The sequence below is a fragment of the Eumetopias jubatus genome, unplaced genomic scaffold (assembly GCF_037043125.1).
Source record: "Eumetopias jubatus isolate StellerSeaLion01/CBP00866 unplaced genomic scaffold, mEumJub1_p1.0 scaffold_13, whole genome shotgun sequence".
In the NCBI taxonomy this organism is placed as follows: Eukaryota; Metazoa; Chordata; class Mammalia; order Carnivora; family Otariidae; genus Eumetopias; species Eumetopias jubatus.
Genome location: NW_028274819.1, coordinates 96,310,072 through 96,325,163, shown reverse-complemented (window position 1 = coordinate 96,325,163; position 15,092 = coordinate 96,310,072). Strand labels below are relative to the sequence as shown.

Here is a 15,092-nt window from a genome sequence, read left to right as displayed (position 1 = left end):
TCCACCTCACGTTATTGTCAATGAGGTGAACCTCTGGAAAGGGGGGGTCCTGCCGGGAGGTGCCCAAATCCCTGCTTCTTTTTTTTTTTTAATTCTCGAGGTTATATTGGCTTTGGAATCACAACCTCCTTCCTCACAGAAGCCCTCTTAGTCCTGGGCAGGGGGGCACACAAAGGAGCACTGTGGTCCCTTTTCCATAAGAAATACACATGGAGAAAGGATGACCCTTCCCTTCTTAGACGCAGGACATTCTCTTTCAGGCTCCGGACATCATTTTAAAGCTATTTAGAAAGAAACAGTTAACACTTAAGTTGGAGAAAGGCTTTTTAATATTTTCCTTTAGAATGCCTTTGGAGACCCAAACACGAGTCCAGCCTTCATGTGTTCTTGTCAGGGTTTACTAAACAACATGTTTTTTTGTTTTTTGTTTTTTTTTTGTTTTTGTTTTTCCTGTGCGTCAGAGTATTACGTATCCTTTATCATCTACTTGGCTGAAAAATGGAAGATATATGGATATATATAATTGTATATACAAAATACATATAGCCACAAATATGTGGGACACATGTTTTTGTACTGTGTAGACAGAGCCCCGGAAGCAGTTCCTCGTATAACTGGTGTTTTATAATGTCGATGCTTGGTATCTACCCATTGGACCCGACTGGTACCATTGCTGTCCCTTTTCACCATTATAACCACCCCCGACCCCTATCCAGCTGGCCTCTTGTCCTTAAATTGTAACTAAAAGGAAAGCAGGAGGCCTCTGTGGTCTGCTCCCGCATACAGGTGAGCTTGGCACCCCTATTCCGCTTTACCATGTAAGGCATGCTGCTTGAGGAAGAGAAATGGAAACTCAGTGAAAAGGGAGAGTCTTGCGGTCCAGCCATAAGAATAATACGTGTCCCGTTTCCTCCTCTGCCTGGCCTGCCGTCCAGAGAACACCTGTCTCCGTAACCAGTATCGCTGCAGCAACGGGAACTGTATCAACAGCATCTGGTGGTGCGATTTTGACAATGACTGCGGTGACATGAGCGATGAGAGAAACTGCCGTGAGTCTTCCCGGCTCGGCCGGGCTTTCGGGAGGGGGCGCATGGACTGTGCTCGGAAGGCTGGCCAGCCAGCTCCGCCCGGGTGGGGGGCCTGAAGCCTGGGGTGCCGGCTGGTGGCCCCTTGTGATCGGTGATGCTCATGGAAGCTGATGGGGCTTGGAGAACAGAGAAGACCCTTAGATATAGGTTGTTATTGAAAACCCAACCGCCCACTGGTAAGGGAACTACTCGTTACAAAGGGTTTACCAGTAAGCATCGTCTGGCTGAAACTGAGCTGAGTCAGGCAGTCTGGGCTCTCATTGTGGCTTTACCACCGTGATAAAGCTGGTGACCAGGTGACATCCCTTGATCTGTAAATTCAGCCTTTTCAGAGATGGGAAACAGGTTTCATTTTGTATGCTGTCCGATCAGCGGATATTGGCTGCCCGCCAGGCTCCAGAGAGATGGTTCCAACTGCTTGATGATGCCTTTTTTGGCTTGAAATGTGGGGACGTTGATCTGTGCACATGGAAACGTCCTCTTTGGACTGTATGCTTTCTAAGGGTCACTACTAAAGCATGGTTCTGTTCAGCAGGGTTTAAAGACAAATAACTACTTATAATGAGTAATTTATTTACTGCAAGGTTTTAATTTTTGATAGCTTTGACGTTATCTTCTAAGGAGGTGCTTTGCCCTCTGACAGTGAGTAATATGTTCATACATTCACTCAGCAAGTATTTGTTGAGGACTCCTTGTTCTAGGCTCTGTGCTCAGCCTGGGGATACCAGGTGATCAGGTGGACATGGAGTTTACTCTGTAGGGGAGTCTGAAGAGTAGAGGGGCAGCTACGGTACAGCCAGTGAGTTCTGTAATGCGGAAGTGCCATATGCATACAGGAAGAGCACACAAATCAAACTTGGATAGGTATTTATGGAGACCCCTGAAGGGTGGGTAGAGGTGAACCAAGCAGAGGTGGGGGGAACATAGTTGTCGGCAGGAGAACAGCAGATATGAAAGCCCAGAGGTCAGAGGGTATGTGACATGGTTAGGAGGCTGGTGTGGCTCATCAATAATATGAATACGGAAGCCATGGGGCAAGGGGAAGACTGGCTAGTGAGGGTGTCCGGAGCAGCAAGTGCCTGTGGACTTCACTCAGAAGAGCCGTTGAGAACCACTGAAATAATATGATAAGATTCTTGTCTTTGGAAAAATAAGCAGTGGGCAGAAGGCACTGGATGGGAGGAAGACCAGAAGCAGGGAAGCCAGAAGCCAGTGTGAAGGCTTCTCTTGCAAATATTTTCCCATTGGGAATCCAGAAGCTTATTTACCATTTTGTGCTCTGAGAACAGGTTAGGGGGTGACTCCTGGCTCCGGGCTGGCCATATGTAGCCAGCCATGTGTGGAGTCTGCGCCAGGTTCCCACGTCCCTCCAGCCAGAAAGCAACCTTAGAAGCAGTCAACTCCCTGAACTCGTCCAGGCCCAGCAAAACTATGTGCTGCCCTTGCTGGTGCTTAGGAGGTTATTTAACAAACCTTTTCTTAATCATCTTTCCATGGTTTCAGTGGATGCCGTTCACAGGCAGGGAGAAGAGCTTACTGAATGGCAGATTTGGAGAAGCGTTAGGCTGTCTGTGTGTTTTTTCTTTTCTGCAAAATGGACACCGATAAAAGCCTTCTCTACCTACCAGAGTCTCAGGAAGGGGTGATATTTGTGGGGGAAGAGCCAAAGCTCCTTAAAAACAATAAATATTAACATCAGTGGAGGTGAGCCTGGAAAGGACTTTATTACATAATGGGGTGGGAGAGGAGACGCTTCTCAGAATTAACACATTGCACGAAGATTGCCCAGACATGATTAGGCTTTAGTGTAGGCAGAGAGATTTAAACTAGATGACCTTGTGTCTGATAAATGGGGATTCCACCCAGGGGCTTTGGGTTCCACTAGATGACAAGTGGGGATCTTGTATTGGTGCAGTGTTCTGAGAGAGGGAGCTCCTTCCATCTTCATATGGAGGCTGGGAACCAGGAGAGAGGTGCTTGATCGCACCTGCAGGAGTGGCTCCCTTATCCAGGAGGAGGAGAGTCCTGCTTATCCTGATGGTGGAGGCATGCTTATCCTGATGGTGGAGGCGTGCTTATCCTGATGGTGGAGGCGTGCTTATCCTGATGGTGGAGGCGTGCTTATCCTGATGATGGAGGCGTGCTTATCCTGATGATGGAGGCATGCTTATCCTGATGGTGGAGGCGTGCTTATCCTGATGGTGGAGGCATGCTTATCCTGATGGTGGAGGCGTGCTTATCCTGATGGTGGAGGTGCGCCGTCCACGGGCAGGGCTGCAGGGAAGGGACAGGCTGCAACTGGGTGCTGCTGCTGTCTGGGAAGTGAAAGGCAGCCGCCTGGGGAGGAGGAGGGGAGTGGTGACCGGGGAGCTGGGGAGAGATGTCAGCACACCTCCTTCCCGCACACACAGACGCCTGCGCTGGGTAGTTGTTAGGCGCTCCGGGTTTTGACATGAATCCCCTGCAGCCTTGTCATTTTTGTATTCAACCTCCCACCATGAGCTCAATGACAGAGAAGAAATGGAGCCTCAAATAAGAGCCGCTGGGATGTCTAACTGTATAACGTTGCCCTTGGCTTTTCATTTCCCGGCACTCCCCCTCCTCTACCCAGGATTCTGTTCTGTCACATCGTACCTTGTGTGTCAGCCCCTCCTGAGCACAGCCTTCCTTCCCAAAGCCTTGCCTAGAGGGTCTTTTGCTGGGTTCTAGGGATTGTGCTTACCCCCAGACACTTTCTGCTTAGACGAGGGAGAAGGGTCTACGTCTATACCCGTTCTGGTGCAGGAGGGCAGAGGAAGGACAGGGAAGACACATGACATTTGTTTGGAGCCTAGTCTGTTTTGCAGCCTATGTAAGGGGCTCTGGTCCCAAACCGGTTTGCTTATTTACACTCATAAACTGCCCCGGGGTAGGTGTTCTGTTATCTCCATTTTACAGTAGAGAAAACAGAGGCGTGGATCAGTTAGGTTACATAAATTATAGAATTGAGATCCATATCTAGTCTTTCTGTCATCACAGCACTTGGCCACGTGACCTTATGCTCCTCCTGCTGTGCCTGAAACGGGCTCAAGGAGGTTAAAGTTAATTAATCCTCGAAGCAGAGGCAGAGCCAGGATCTGAAACCCAGTCCCGCCTGATGACAGGGCCCAGGTGCCCACTGCAAAGATTCTTGCCCAACACTCCCTGTGTCATCGATACGAGGAGGTGCCAGCTCCTCGCGTGGAATTGGGCTTCCTCATGGTCATTGTCTAGATGAAGGTATCTCTGCTGCTGACTTAGGGGTCGTAGGAGGTAATCCAGCCCATCAGTCTCTCTCCCAGCTGGAGGGCAGTTTCTCACCTTCCCAGCCCGGTGCCCATCTGGAAACTTCCACGGAAAGATAGGCTCTTCCTTTCCTTGGTTGTAAATTTATTTTTTGTTTTTTTGGTCTGTTGCTGCAATTCAAATCTACTTTCTTCTCTGTTTTAGTTTGTTTTCCATGGGGATGTGTGTATCGGGTGGGGGGCATAAATTGTTTCTCATGAGTATGTCGTCTCTTCCCTTTAGCTACTACCATTTGTGATTTGGACACCCAGTTCCGCTGCCAGGAGTCTGGGACCTGCATCCCACTCTCCTACAAATGTGACCTGGAGGATGATTGTGGAGACAACAGCGATGAAAGTCACTGTGGTAAGGTGACATGAAGTCCAGGGACCCCACTCCTGAGTGGGGCAGCCCCCTTGCTCCCTGGGCTTCCGTGGGTTGCAGATGGAGGGTTTCCGAAAGCATCTCGGGGTTTTCTCTTTCTTTTTTCTTTCTTTCTTTCTTTCTTTCTTTCTTTCTTTCTTTCTTTCTTTCTTTCTTTCTTTCTTTCTTTCTTTCTTTCTTTCTCTCTCTCTCTCTCTCTCTCTCTCTCTCTCTCTCTCTCTCTCTTCTTTCTTTCTTTCTTTCCTTTCTTTCCTTTTTTTTTTCCTGGAAAGAGAAAACGCCCATGCGTGTGCAGGTGGTGGGGGGAGGGGAGACATGGCAGAGGAGGAGGGGCAGAGGGAGAGAGAGAGAGCACTTGAGAATCCTAAGTAGGCTCCTTGCTGAGCATGGAGGCCAAAGTGGGGCTCCATCTCAGGACCCCGAGATCATGACCTGAGCTGAAACCAAGAGTTGGATGCTTAACCGACTGAGCCACCCAGATGCCCCCATCAGGGTTTCTGATACCCAGCTGTATGACCACCTCCATCCCCTTGGTAGGAATGATTCATTCGAAAGATCGTGGACCCTGCTTTACCGTGCAGAGATGCTGTAAGCATGAATGTGATAGTAAGGAAGATTTCTAACTGGTTTTAGGTGGTTATTAACAGCTCTATATAACATAGACTTGGCCCGCATGTCTGGGTGGCTATGAGATTAGCCTCCTGAAGACACAGATCTATACCTTTATGAACGTGTTTTTTTTTTTTCTTTTTTAACCAATCTGATTCAGTAAACTCCGTTGGAAGCCAGCAGATAGCACAAATGTTGTTCGAACATCTGTTTTCTGAATGGAAATTTTTACATTTAGAAAAACAGTGTGTTGGAATTGCCAGGAGTGATAGAGGTTCTCTAGTTCAGTCCTCTTAATTTCCAGTTAAATGGCTGAGGGGACTTATTCGAGGTGACACTATTAGTCTGTGTCAGGATGGGGACCCGGAGCCTGTGGTTCCCAGCCTCGAGGCTGCACAACCAAGCCCTGCCCGCCGCGGCAGGCCTGTTTTTGGGAATGGCTCTGGTACCACACCACCATTGCTGACCGTCCAAGGAGGAAACGTCATGCGGTGCACATAGTGCTCCAGACTGGAGGGGTCCTGACTGAGAAGGGGAAGTGAGAACAGAGGCCAGATGTGGACCCAGACAGCGTGATGAGTTGGTGGCTCTCCCTGCCCACCCTTGGGTCAGGTTCAGCCTAGCTGCGCATGTGTTTATGGACGGGGCCTGCTTTTTCACCAGCAGGTCGTTTGACCCCAGGGACTGAAACGAGGGGGGCAGGGGAAATGCCCCTTGGCTGGCTCTCAGAGGAATTTTATGTGTACGGGGGGTCCCATCATTTTCCCTCATCTTTGTAAAAATAGAAAGTTCCGGAAAGCAGGCTTTGGGCTTCAGGGCTGTTTTCCCTGCATTCTTCCCACCTCCTCCTTCGCACCTACACAGGGTTGAAGGGCACAGCTTGGTAGGAAGGAGACTGCAGTGATGTCATCTCTCTCACGTCCTGGGCTCGCATCAGATTCCCTGTTCACAGCCTGTTCACGTTAATGTCTCTCGAATCCATCCTAGAGGTTCGGTCCCTGATATCCTCAGAGCCAGGTCCTCTTGACTGTTTCTTCACAAATATCCGAATCCCCAGCTTCACCATCGACTTGTCTCCTGGATGACACAACTCAGGCAGCCACCCTGGGACCCAGGCTTGGCTACCCATGTTCCCAGAGAATCTTTGAAATACCATTTGGGTGACATTTCCAGGGTCTGTAAAAGATGTTGCCAGTGTAGCCTGCTTGCAAGTCTTGGTCAGGCTGCACGGGTTCGTTTGCTTCAGGACCCCACCTTTCTAGAGGCAGCCCATCAGCCAGCAAGCCCTGGAGCTCTGCCCACAGAAGGTCCCCAGTTTCATTTATGTTGGGAGCTTCGCACTGATCTCGCTTTCCCCAGTCTGAGGATCTCGTACTGATCAGCTCACTCAGAGTTCTCATTACTCCTTTTCTGAAACCACTGGCGCTGTCTCTAGAAGGCTTTTGTTTCTTGGGAATCCTTGAGGATTCTGCTTTCTGGGCAACTGGAGCATTGCCTCCTAATCTTCCCATTGTAGCAAGCTTCGACAATATTTGTGAAGTGCACTGAGATACATGGGTAATGCTGTTCTTGGCCTGGAGGCAACCAGTGGCAAGGATGTGAGGGTGTCAGGAGCGCCTAGGTGGCTCAGTTGGTTAAGCGTCTGACTCTTGATTTTGGCTCAGGTCCTGATCTCAGGGTCCTGGGATCAAGCCCTGCATCAGGCTCCACGTTCAGTGAGGAGTCTGCTTGAGATTTTCCCTCTCCCTCTCCCTCCACCCACCACCCCCCACCCACTTGCCTCTCTCTCTGTCTCTCTCTTAAATAAATAAATAAAATCTTTAAAAGCAGAATGTGAGGGTATCAGCACACCTGGAGTCCATCCTCAATGAGCTGGCATCCCTGGTTAAAGTCCACTCTGTCTCTGGATAATCAGTGATAATAATGTGGATAATGCATGCATCTCTAGCCCTTAGGAGCGCCGATGCCTGAGCTCGATTTGAGATGGATTTCCGAGTAAGCATTTGCCCTCACAACTCTGTGTTTGTGATCTCACCTGCAGAAATGCACCAGTGCCGGAGTGACGAATACAGCTGCAGCTCTGGCATGTGCATCCGCTCCTCCTGGGTGTGTGATGGGGACAATGACTGCAGGGACTGGTCTGATGAAGCCAACTGTACTGGTCAGTATTTCCTGCTCTCCCTTGACAGCACCTGTGTGTGTGTGTGTGTGTGTGTGTGTGTGTGTGTGCTGCTTAGCCCTGCAGCCCTATGTGATCGTCGACTCTAGGTGCTAAGAAATGGACCTTAGCCATCAGCTGGACTGTGATGAGCTGGTGCTGAAAGATAAACCGACATCCTGCTTTCTTCACTGAGAAGGTCTTGCTGTGAAAAAAGCATTAACTGAACTAAACAAGTGTCCCCGAGTGATATGGTCCGAGTCACATTCTGGCTTGAGCTTATTTCTTCAGGATCAGTAATACACGGTTTATAGACTGGCCCCTGGTCTGGGGACCACACGTTGAGTAGCACTGAACTAGCTTATGATTTTGAATGGAGCATCTGAGTGTTCCCTAAACAGTGGAAACCTATACTCTGCTTGCACCTGTTTTGGGTAAGATTTCATGAAAAATAAAGTTGGAAACAGCATAATAATATGAGAGGAAAGCTAGGTGGTGTGAGGTGGAGGTCATGTTCTGATTATTCTCATGCATGTTCATTACACTACTTTTTATGAATGAATGAATGAATGAATGAATGAGACCCATTTTACAGTATGGTGGAACAGGGAGAGCAAGGAATTGGGGAAACCGTGGAGGAATAAAATCCAATCCCACTACCTGATGAGTACATTTTCTCTGCAACCTCTAGAAATGATCACTCAGTTCTCTCCTAAATCCCTCCAGTGATGGGGCTAAGGTTATTTCATGTAACCGTTTCGTGGTGAGGGCAGATCTGCTTCTAGGCTTTGTTTCGCCATTCACTGTTACTGCATTAATTTGTCCTTCACGTGGCGTGGATCATTACTCTTGTGGCAGACCTCCCAAGTCCCCTGTCTTAATCTCCCTTGCCCCCGCACACCCCACCAGTTCCTACATTGCCCAGCACCCGGGAGCTCAAAGCATGCCTACTAATTTGCAAAAGCAAACAAAAAGACAGCTGTTGTTACGCTATAGTTTAGATTTGGTTCCTGAAGGGCAGGAAATGACCTTTGACTCCTTTGTATTCTCCCAGTGCCCAGCACCTGGCAAGAACCTCTGTCCATTGGGCAATTTACATAAGCGCTTCTCTGCATTCATTTTCATTTGGAGATGACCCTTCTATAGCCTTTAGGAGTAAACGGATCTCCTCCAATGCAGTATCATCACACAGGATGATCCCAATTCTGTCCCCTTACAAACTTACCCTAAACTTGCCCCTTTGTCCTTTCTGGTGCAATCTCCATGTCTGCACCGCTGCTTCAGGAAGGACTGTGGGAAAAGGCTTCTCTCCAAATTCAAGCAAGGCCTGCAGAAGGAGGAAAAGCCAGGGTCCATGAAGGGACTGCTGTCCTGCCATCAGCCCAGGAACCACACGGAGTGCTGTTTGGAAGCGTTGGGCTTGGGTGGATAATTGGTTAATAAATTAGAGGGGTGCACTTGGGCATTTCAGTTTGTAAATTGCAAAATGATTGAACATCTTGTTAGCACAATCACATTAGTCAATTTTGTGTTTCGGCAGCGTGTGCCGCTCCTCCGGGATGAATTAACAACTCATTTTTATGGGTGGGTTCGTCTGAGACTCCTGATTTTCTCTCCGATTTTTTTTTTGGCAGGGCTGTCTGGGGAAAATGTAAAGTGCTTGCACCTCACCTGCTCCCTTGTTCCAGTGACTGTTCTTCCAAACCTATTAAAGATGATTCCCCTTCCCCGTTATCTCAGAATAGTTGGCGGTCAGCTGCGAGCTCATTAGAATGTGTGGCGTGTCCCTTCATTTCCTGACCTAATAAACTAAATCATCTGCAAAGCTAGAGAAAAATCAGTCGGGGTCGGCGGACGGGGTCGGCGGATTTCCTGTTGGCCTCAGCTCTCATGCATGGTCTTTGCTCTTGTCCTCCCTGCTTTTTGTTTTCAATGGGACTGAGTTTTCTTTATTCCCTCTCCCCACCTCCCTGCATCGATTTTGAGCTTAAACATTTGATTTCTGTTCTTTCAGCGGTTAATGGTCTTCATGTAGTAACTTTCCCCTCTCTGAGACCTGTAGGGACTTCTGAACTGACTCCATAAATATTTAGTATTTTAGTTGTACATTTTAAGAATCCTAATATTCATCATTGTTATTATATTTTAGTAACCGTTTAACTTTGCTTCTTGTACCTGGTGTCTCCTTTCCCCGTCTACATCTTTCTCTGTTTCTTGCAACAGGAGTCCATGAATAGTAAGCTCTTTCAAGATTTTGTTTCTATAAACGTATCTTTATTTCACTCTCAATCCTGAATTCAGATGGATCTGGGTTTCTCGGTTGGTAGTAATTTTCCGTTAAGTGTTTTTTTTTTTTTTTAAAGATTTTATTTATTTATTTGAGAGAGAGAATGAGAGAGAGCATGAGAGGGAAGAGGGTCAGAGGGAGAAGCAGGCTCCCTGCTGAGCAGGGAGCCCGATGCGGGACTTGATCCCGGGACTCCAGGATCATGACCTGAGCCGAAGGCAGTAGCTTAACCAACTGAGCCACCCAGGCGCCCCTCCGTTAAGTGTTTTGATGGGATTGTTCTATTTCCTTCTGGCCTCTTCTGTGTTGATGTAAATTCTCCTGGCAGGTGATCTGTTCAAACAACAATCAGACGTTCTTTTCTCTCCCCGTATCTGTAGGTTTTTGTTTGTTTGTTTGTTCTTGTTATGTGGTTTCACCTCCTTAAGTGAAATTATTTTTATTCATCCTGCTCCTGAGTCTTGTTTTCCTTCTAGAGGCTGAGGATTTGTTTTTCACCAATTCTGGGGAATTACAGCCGTGATCTTTTCAACTCTGTTTGCTACTTTCTCTGGTCTCGTCTTTAGCAGTTACTTTCAGCCATGTCGGGCTGTGTCCTTCTGTTGTTCATGCTTCCTGTTTTTGTATTTGCGGTCTCCTGAGTCTGTGCTAGAATCTGAGTTACTTCCTCAGTCTTCTCTTCCAGTTCAACAATTCTCTTTTCAGCTGAATCTGATGGGCTGTTTCACACATCCACTGAGCTACGTTTATTTCCACTACTATATTTTTTATATCTAGAATTTCTATCTGATTCTTTTTCAAAGTCTGCCTTTAATTTTTCAGGGCCCTTTCTTTATGCTTTATGTTATTATTTCGTGTCATTCATCATACAAATTGAATTGATAGTCGCATTTTTTTCTGCCCTCATTCGCCTCCTCATAGTCCAGTGCTTTGTAATGAATCTGGAAGTGCTTTCTTACCATATAAATTCATCCATCTCTTCTGCCCCTCCTGTATTCGGTTAATGCTTCTGATCAAGTGTTCCAGAGGGAAAGGAAGTCAAGGAAGATCTGTCCAAGTCCGAGAGTAAGGTGTAGGATAATGGCCTCTCTTAGAAATCCTGATCCTCTAATTTCATGGTCATTTACCCCATTAGCCCATCCTTTCTCACAGTTACAATGATTCCTGCCATGCAAAGGATTCTTATTTTTCTCCCCCCATTCTTTAGTCTGTATTAAAGTCAATCTCTTCCATCCTTATAATTAAAAGAAAAAGGTACTAATTAAACATGTATTAGTTACCAGACACTCCGTGTCAGAGACCTAATAAGTTACTCAGAAGATGGGAAAATTCAGAAAGAGAATGTGTTAAGAATTCCATTCATACCTGGTCACTTAAATGAAATTATACAAACTGATCAGTCTTTCTGAGCTCAGCTTCTGTGATAGATTTTGGAGATCTCAGACATGCCTCCCAGAATGGTCGTTTGGAAACTCCATTAGCACTCTGAAATTGTTTTCAGTTAAAAATGAGATGCATAAGCTGAATAATAACAAGTAGATCAGTATGGCAATGAGCTTAGGCAGCAGTATATTTTATGAAAGTGAGCAAGGCTTTGCTGAGGAATATTTTCAAGGGCTGTCAGACTTGTAAAACGACCAGATCAAAAGTCTTCCAGGCAATGGCTTACTTGGGCAAAAGCTCACGTAATGTGCAACATATACATACTCTTCTTATCAGAGATATAAGTATATCTTTAAAAGATGTTTGATGGATTCTGAGTGCCAAAGGTTGTAAAATATTAAAACTTCCTATAGACCCATTTGCATGCTACACATATAGCCTTGATCTTCAGAGAAATGAGAAGACAACAGGTAATGGACCACCACTTGTTTTAAAGTGGTTTGAAAAGTCAGGTTCTTTGTATTTCAGACTGCTGCGCAAAATAGCTTAAAATTCAGTAGAAATTCTAGAGGGCATTGGAAGCCAATTTTCCCAATCCTTGAGTAGCAATTGCCAACCATCTTGATTGAATAAATAACTATAGTACGCACTCAATAAGCCACTTTTGTTTGTTCTTCCTCATCTGTTGCAAAGACATCCTGTCCACACAGTTAAGCTAACGGAGAGCCCATCTATCTCGATTGTATTATTTTCTATCAGAGGTAAACAAGGCCAGCCCTGGCTTTCATTCAGCAATGAAGAGACACAAACAGCTTTCTGTTTTAGCAGAGGAAGGGGAAATCTAATGGAGAGGTGGTTAGTAGTGCCGGTTGGGTTTGAGGCAGTTACTCTGCGTTCGAACTAGTCTTTTTGAGATGTTTTTAAAGGACTTCCAGGTGGCCTCAGCCCATGTATACAAACAAGGCTGTTGGTTTATAACAACAGCACTGTTTCACTTGTGTCTTTTTCTTTCAATGTTTGTAGTGGGCACCATGTATTGTGGGCTGGTAGATGTCAGTTGGGAGATTTAGACAAGTCGAGGTTCTGGGACCTTTCTGTGTGAGTTTGGATAAATCTTCCTTGCTCTCTGGATCTGAGGTTTTCCACATTTGAATTTGGGTCGTTTATTGAGAATTAGGAAATCACAGGCCTTCAGAGCTTACAGGGGTCCCTGTATGTCAATATAGATGAGATTGACGCCCCCAGGTCTGGACCAGGTCTAGAGGCAGTCCCTGGAGCACACACCACCTCTCCTTGTCCCAAAGAATCTGGATGAGTGAGTGGGTTCATGTGAGATTATAGACTGCACAGGCTTTGGACTTGGAGAGTGCTGGGGCTCTTACTTATCTTTGCAACAGGAGTCGCCCACTGAATGTGGGCGAGTTTCTTAATCTAAGGCTGTTTTTTTTTTTAATTCTTTTTATTTTTTTTTTAAAGATTTTATTAACTTGAGAGAGAGAGTGAGAGAGAGCACAAGAGCGGGGTGAGGAGTAGAGGGAGAAGCAGACTCCCCACCGAGCAGAGGGCCCCACTTGGGGCTGGATCCTAGGACCCTGAGATCATGACCTGAGCCCAAGGCAGACTCTTAACCGACTGAGCCACCCAGGCGCCCCTCTAAGGCTGCTTATCTGTGAATGGGGAATAACCCTCACGTCATAGGCGGTTGCAAAAAGTGAATGATTTTTTTTTTTTTAAACCTGTACATCCATGCTTGTGTAACTTCACAGACTCACAGAGTCAAGTGATTTGCTGGATCAGGAGGCTGCACCCCATCTTCAGGGCAACCCCGGGTGCCCGGCTCCTGGCCAGGGAGGAACTCCGGCACTCCGATCCATACCGTGTTACCCAGCACAGTCTCTCCTTGGTCCGCTCCTCGGCAGTCGATGGGGGAGCAGAGGTGAGGGTGGCGTTGACACTTTCTCTCTTCTCTCTTGCTGACAGCCATCTATCACACCTGCGAGGCCTCCAACTTCCAATGCCGCAATGGACATTGTATCCCCCAGCGGTGGGCGTGTGATGGCGACGTGGACTGCCAGGACGGTTCTGACGAAGACCCAGTGAACTGTGGTAAATGCCCATGCTTTGGCCTCCACCTGGAGCGTCCCTAGTGTCTGCCCTTCAGGAAAAGAGGCAACAAATGGGCCAGGGACTGGAGTACTGTTCTGCTGCGCCCGGGTGTCCACGCGGACAACCGAATGCACCGTTCCAGCTCCTATATGGCACTGCCACCGGATGTTGAGGGGTGTGTTGTGTTGTCCTCGTTGGCAGGCAAGCTGTTTTGCCTCACTGCTTTTCCATAACAACTTTGAAGAGAAGAAATGGCGACCCGTTCACCCACCCAGAGTGCCAAACACAGTCACCACACGTACAGAAATGACCAGTATTCCACCAGAAATTAGCCAACAGTTTCTGTATAAATCGCATACTCTGTGACTAAGAGTACTCTGTTACCATCCTGTAGGAAAATGGCTCACCACCCCGAAGGTGGGACTTTTTCAGCATAACTGATTTCACAAAGAACTCTGAGGTGGTCACTTACCTTCACAAAATAGTCGCCACACAAACGCAAATACATGAAATTCTGTTTTATGCCAAATATCTTTTTTTAAAAAAAGATTTTATTTATTTGTTTGACAGAGAAGGACACAGCGAGAGAGGGAACACAAGCAGGGGGAGTGGGAGAGGGAGAAGCAGGCTTCCGGCGGAGCAGGGAGCCCGATGCGGGGCTCGATCCCAGGACCCTGGGATCATGACCTGAGCCGAAGGCAGACGCTTAACGACTGAGCCACCCAGGCGCCCCAATGCCAAATAACTTTAAGGTTCTCTATCATTATCCTTTTTTTCTAATGTCGGTAGGAAAAAAAATCCCTGTGTTTCTCCTTTGCTCTCAGTATTCTGCTCACACAGTACTTCCAACACTTCTTGGCCACCACATGTGTGTTTTCCACATCAAGTAACTCTTCAGCACCAGCTGGGGGGTGTCCTCCAGTTAACTCATTCCTTGCTCGTGTCAGATCTCACGGGTGAGGGGTGTGGTCCCCAGCCCTGCCCCCACCCCCCATGCCAGTCACCAGCCTCTGAGTTGTCACCTGTACTTCTGACTGACCACCTCTATATCCGGGTCCCCCTCCTTGGGGTCAGTGATTTACTAGAATGTCTCACAGAACGCAGGGAAACACGTTTCCTAGTTTGTTAGAAAAGGATGTGAGAAAGGATAGAAGGAACATCCAGATGGAACAGATGCATAGGGCAAAGTATGGGGAAGGGTTGTGGGGCTTCCGTGCCCTGTCCAAGACCTGCCGCTCTCCCAGCATCTCTGTGTTCAGCAACCTGGACGGCTCTCTGAGCCCCATACTTTTGGGAGTTTTGTAGTGGCTTTACCACATAGGTATGACTGATCATTAACTCAGTCTCCATCCTTTGCCCATTCCTAGAGGATCAGGGGTGGGGTTCAAAGTTCCAAGCCTCTAATCATGGCATGGTTTTTCTGGTGACCAGCCCCCATCTGAAGGCTATGCAGGAGCCCACCCAGAGTTGCCCCATTAGAACACGAGACTTCTATCCCCTAGGGAATTACAAGGGTTTCAAGAGCTCCGTGCCAGTAACCAGGGGCAGAGACCAGTATATATATATTTCCTGTTACTTGACACCATACTTCCAGATCTTCGTGGGATTGAAGTCATTGTCTGCATGTTGTATACCCTATTGCTCTCGTATCAAAGTATTAAAGATGTTTGCCTATGTCTGTATTTTTCTATAGTCAGCATTTTCATGGCAGATGCACATTCACTTTGTGTTTCTCTGACTTACTTAGTTGCTTCCTGGTCAGGCATTTGAGTGT

At 47.2% G+C, this 15,092-nt stretch overlaps 1 protein-coding gene across 1 annotated transcript in view; it reads left to right on the top strand.

The window, feature by feature from the left end:
* Window positions 1-15,092, top strand: part of SORL1 (sortilin related receptor 1) — a 155,003-nt gene that overhangs the window by 96,389 nt on the left and 43,522 nt on the right. The window contains exons 23-26 of the mRNA XM_028125868.2: window positions 936-1,049; window positions 4,635-4,757; window positions 7,426-7,545; window positions 13,193-13,318. Coding sequence (XP_027981669.2) covers window positions 936-1,049; window positions 4,635-4,757; window positions 7,426-7,545; window positions 13,193-13,318 — 483 coding nt within the window. The remainder of the gene's footprint in view (window positions 1-935; window positions 1,050-4,634; window positions 4,758-7,425; window positions 7,546-13,192; window positions 13,319-15,092) is intronic.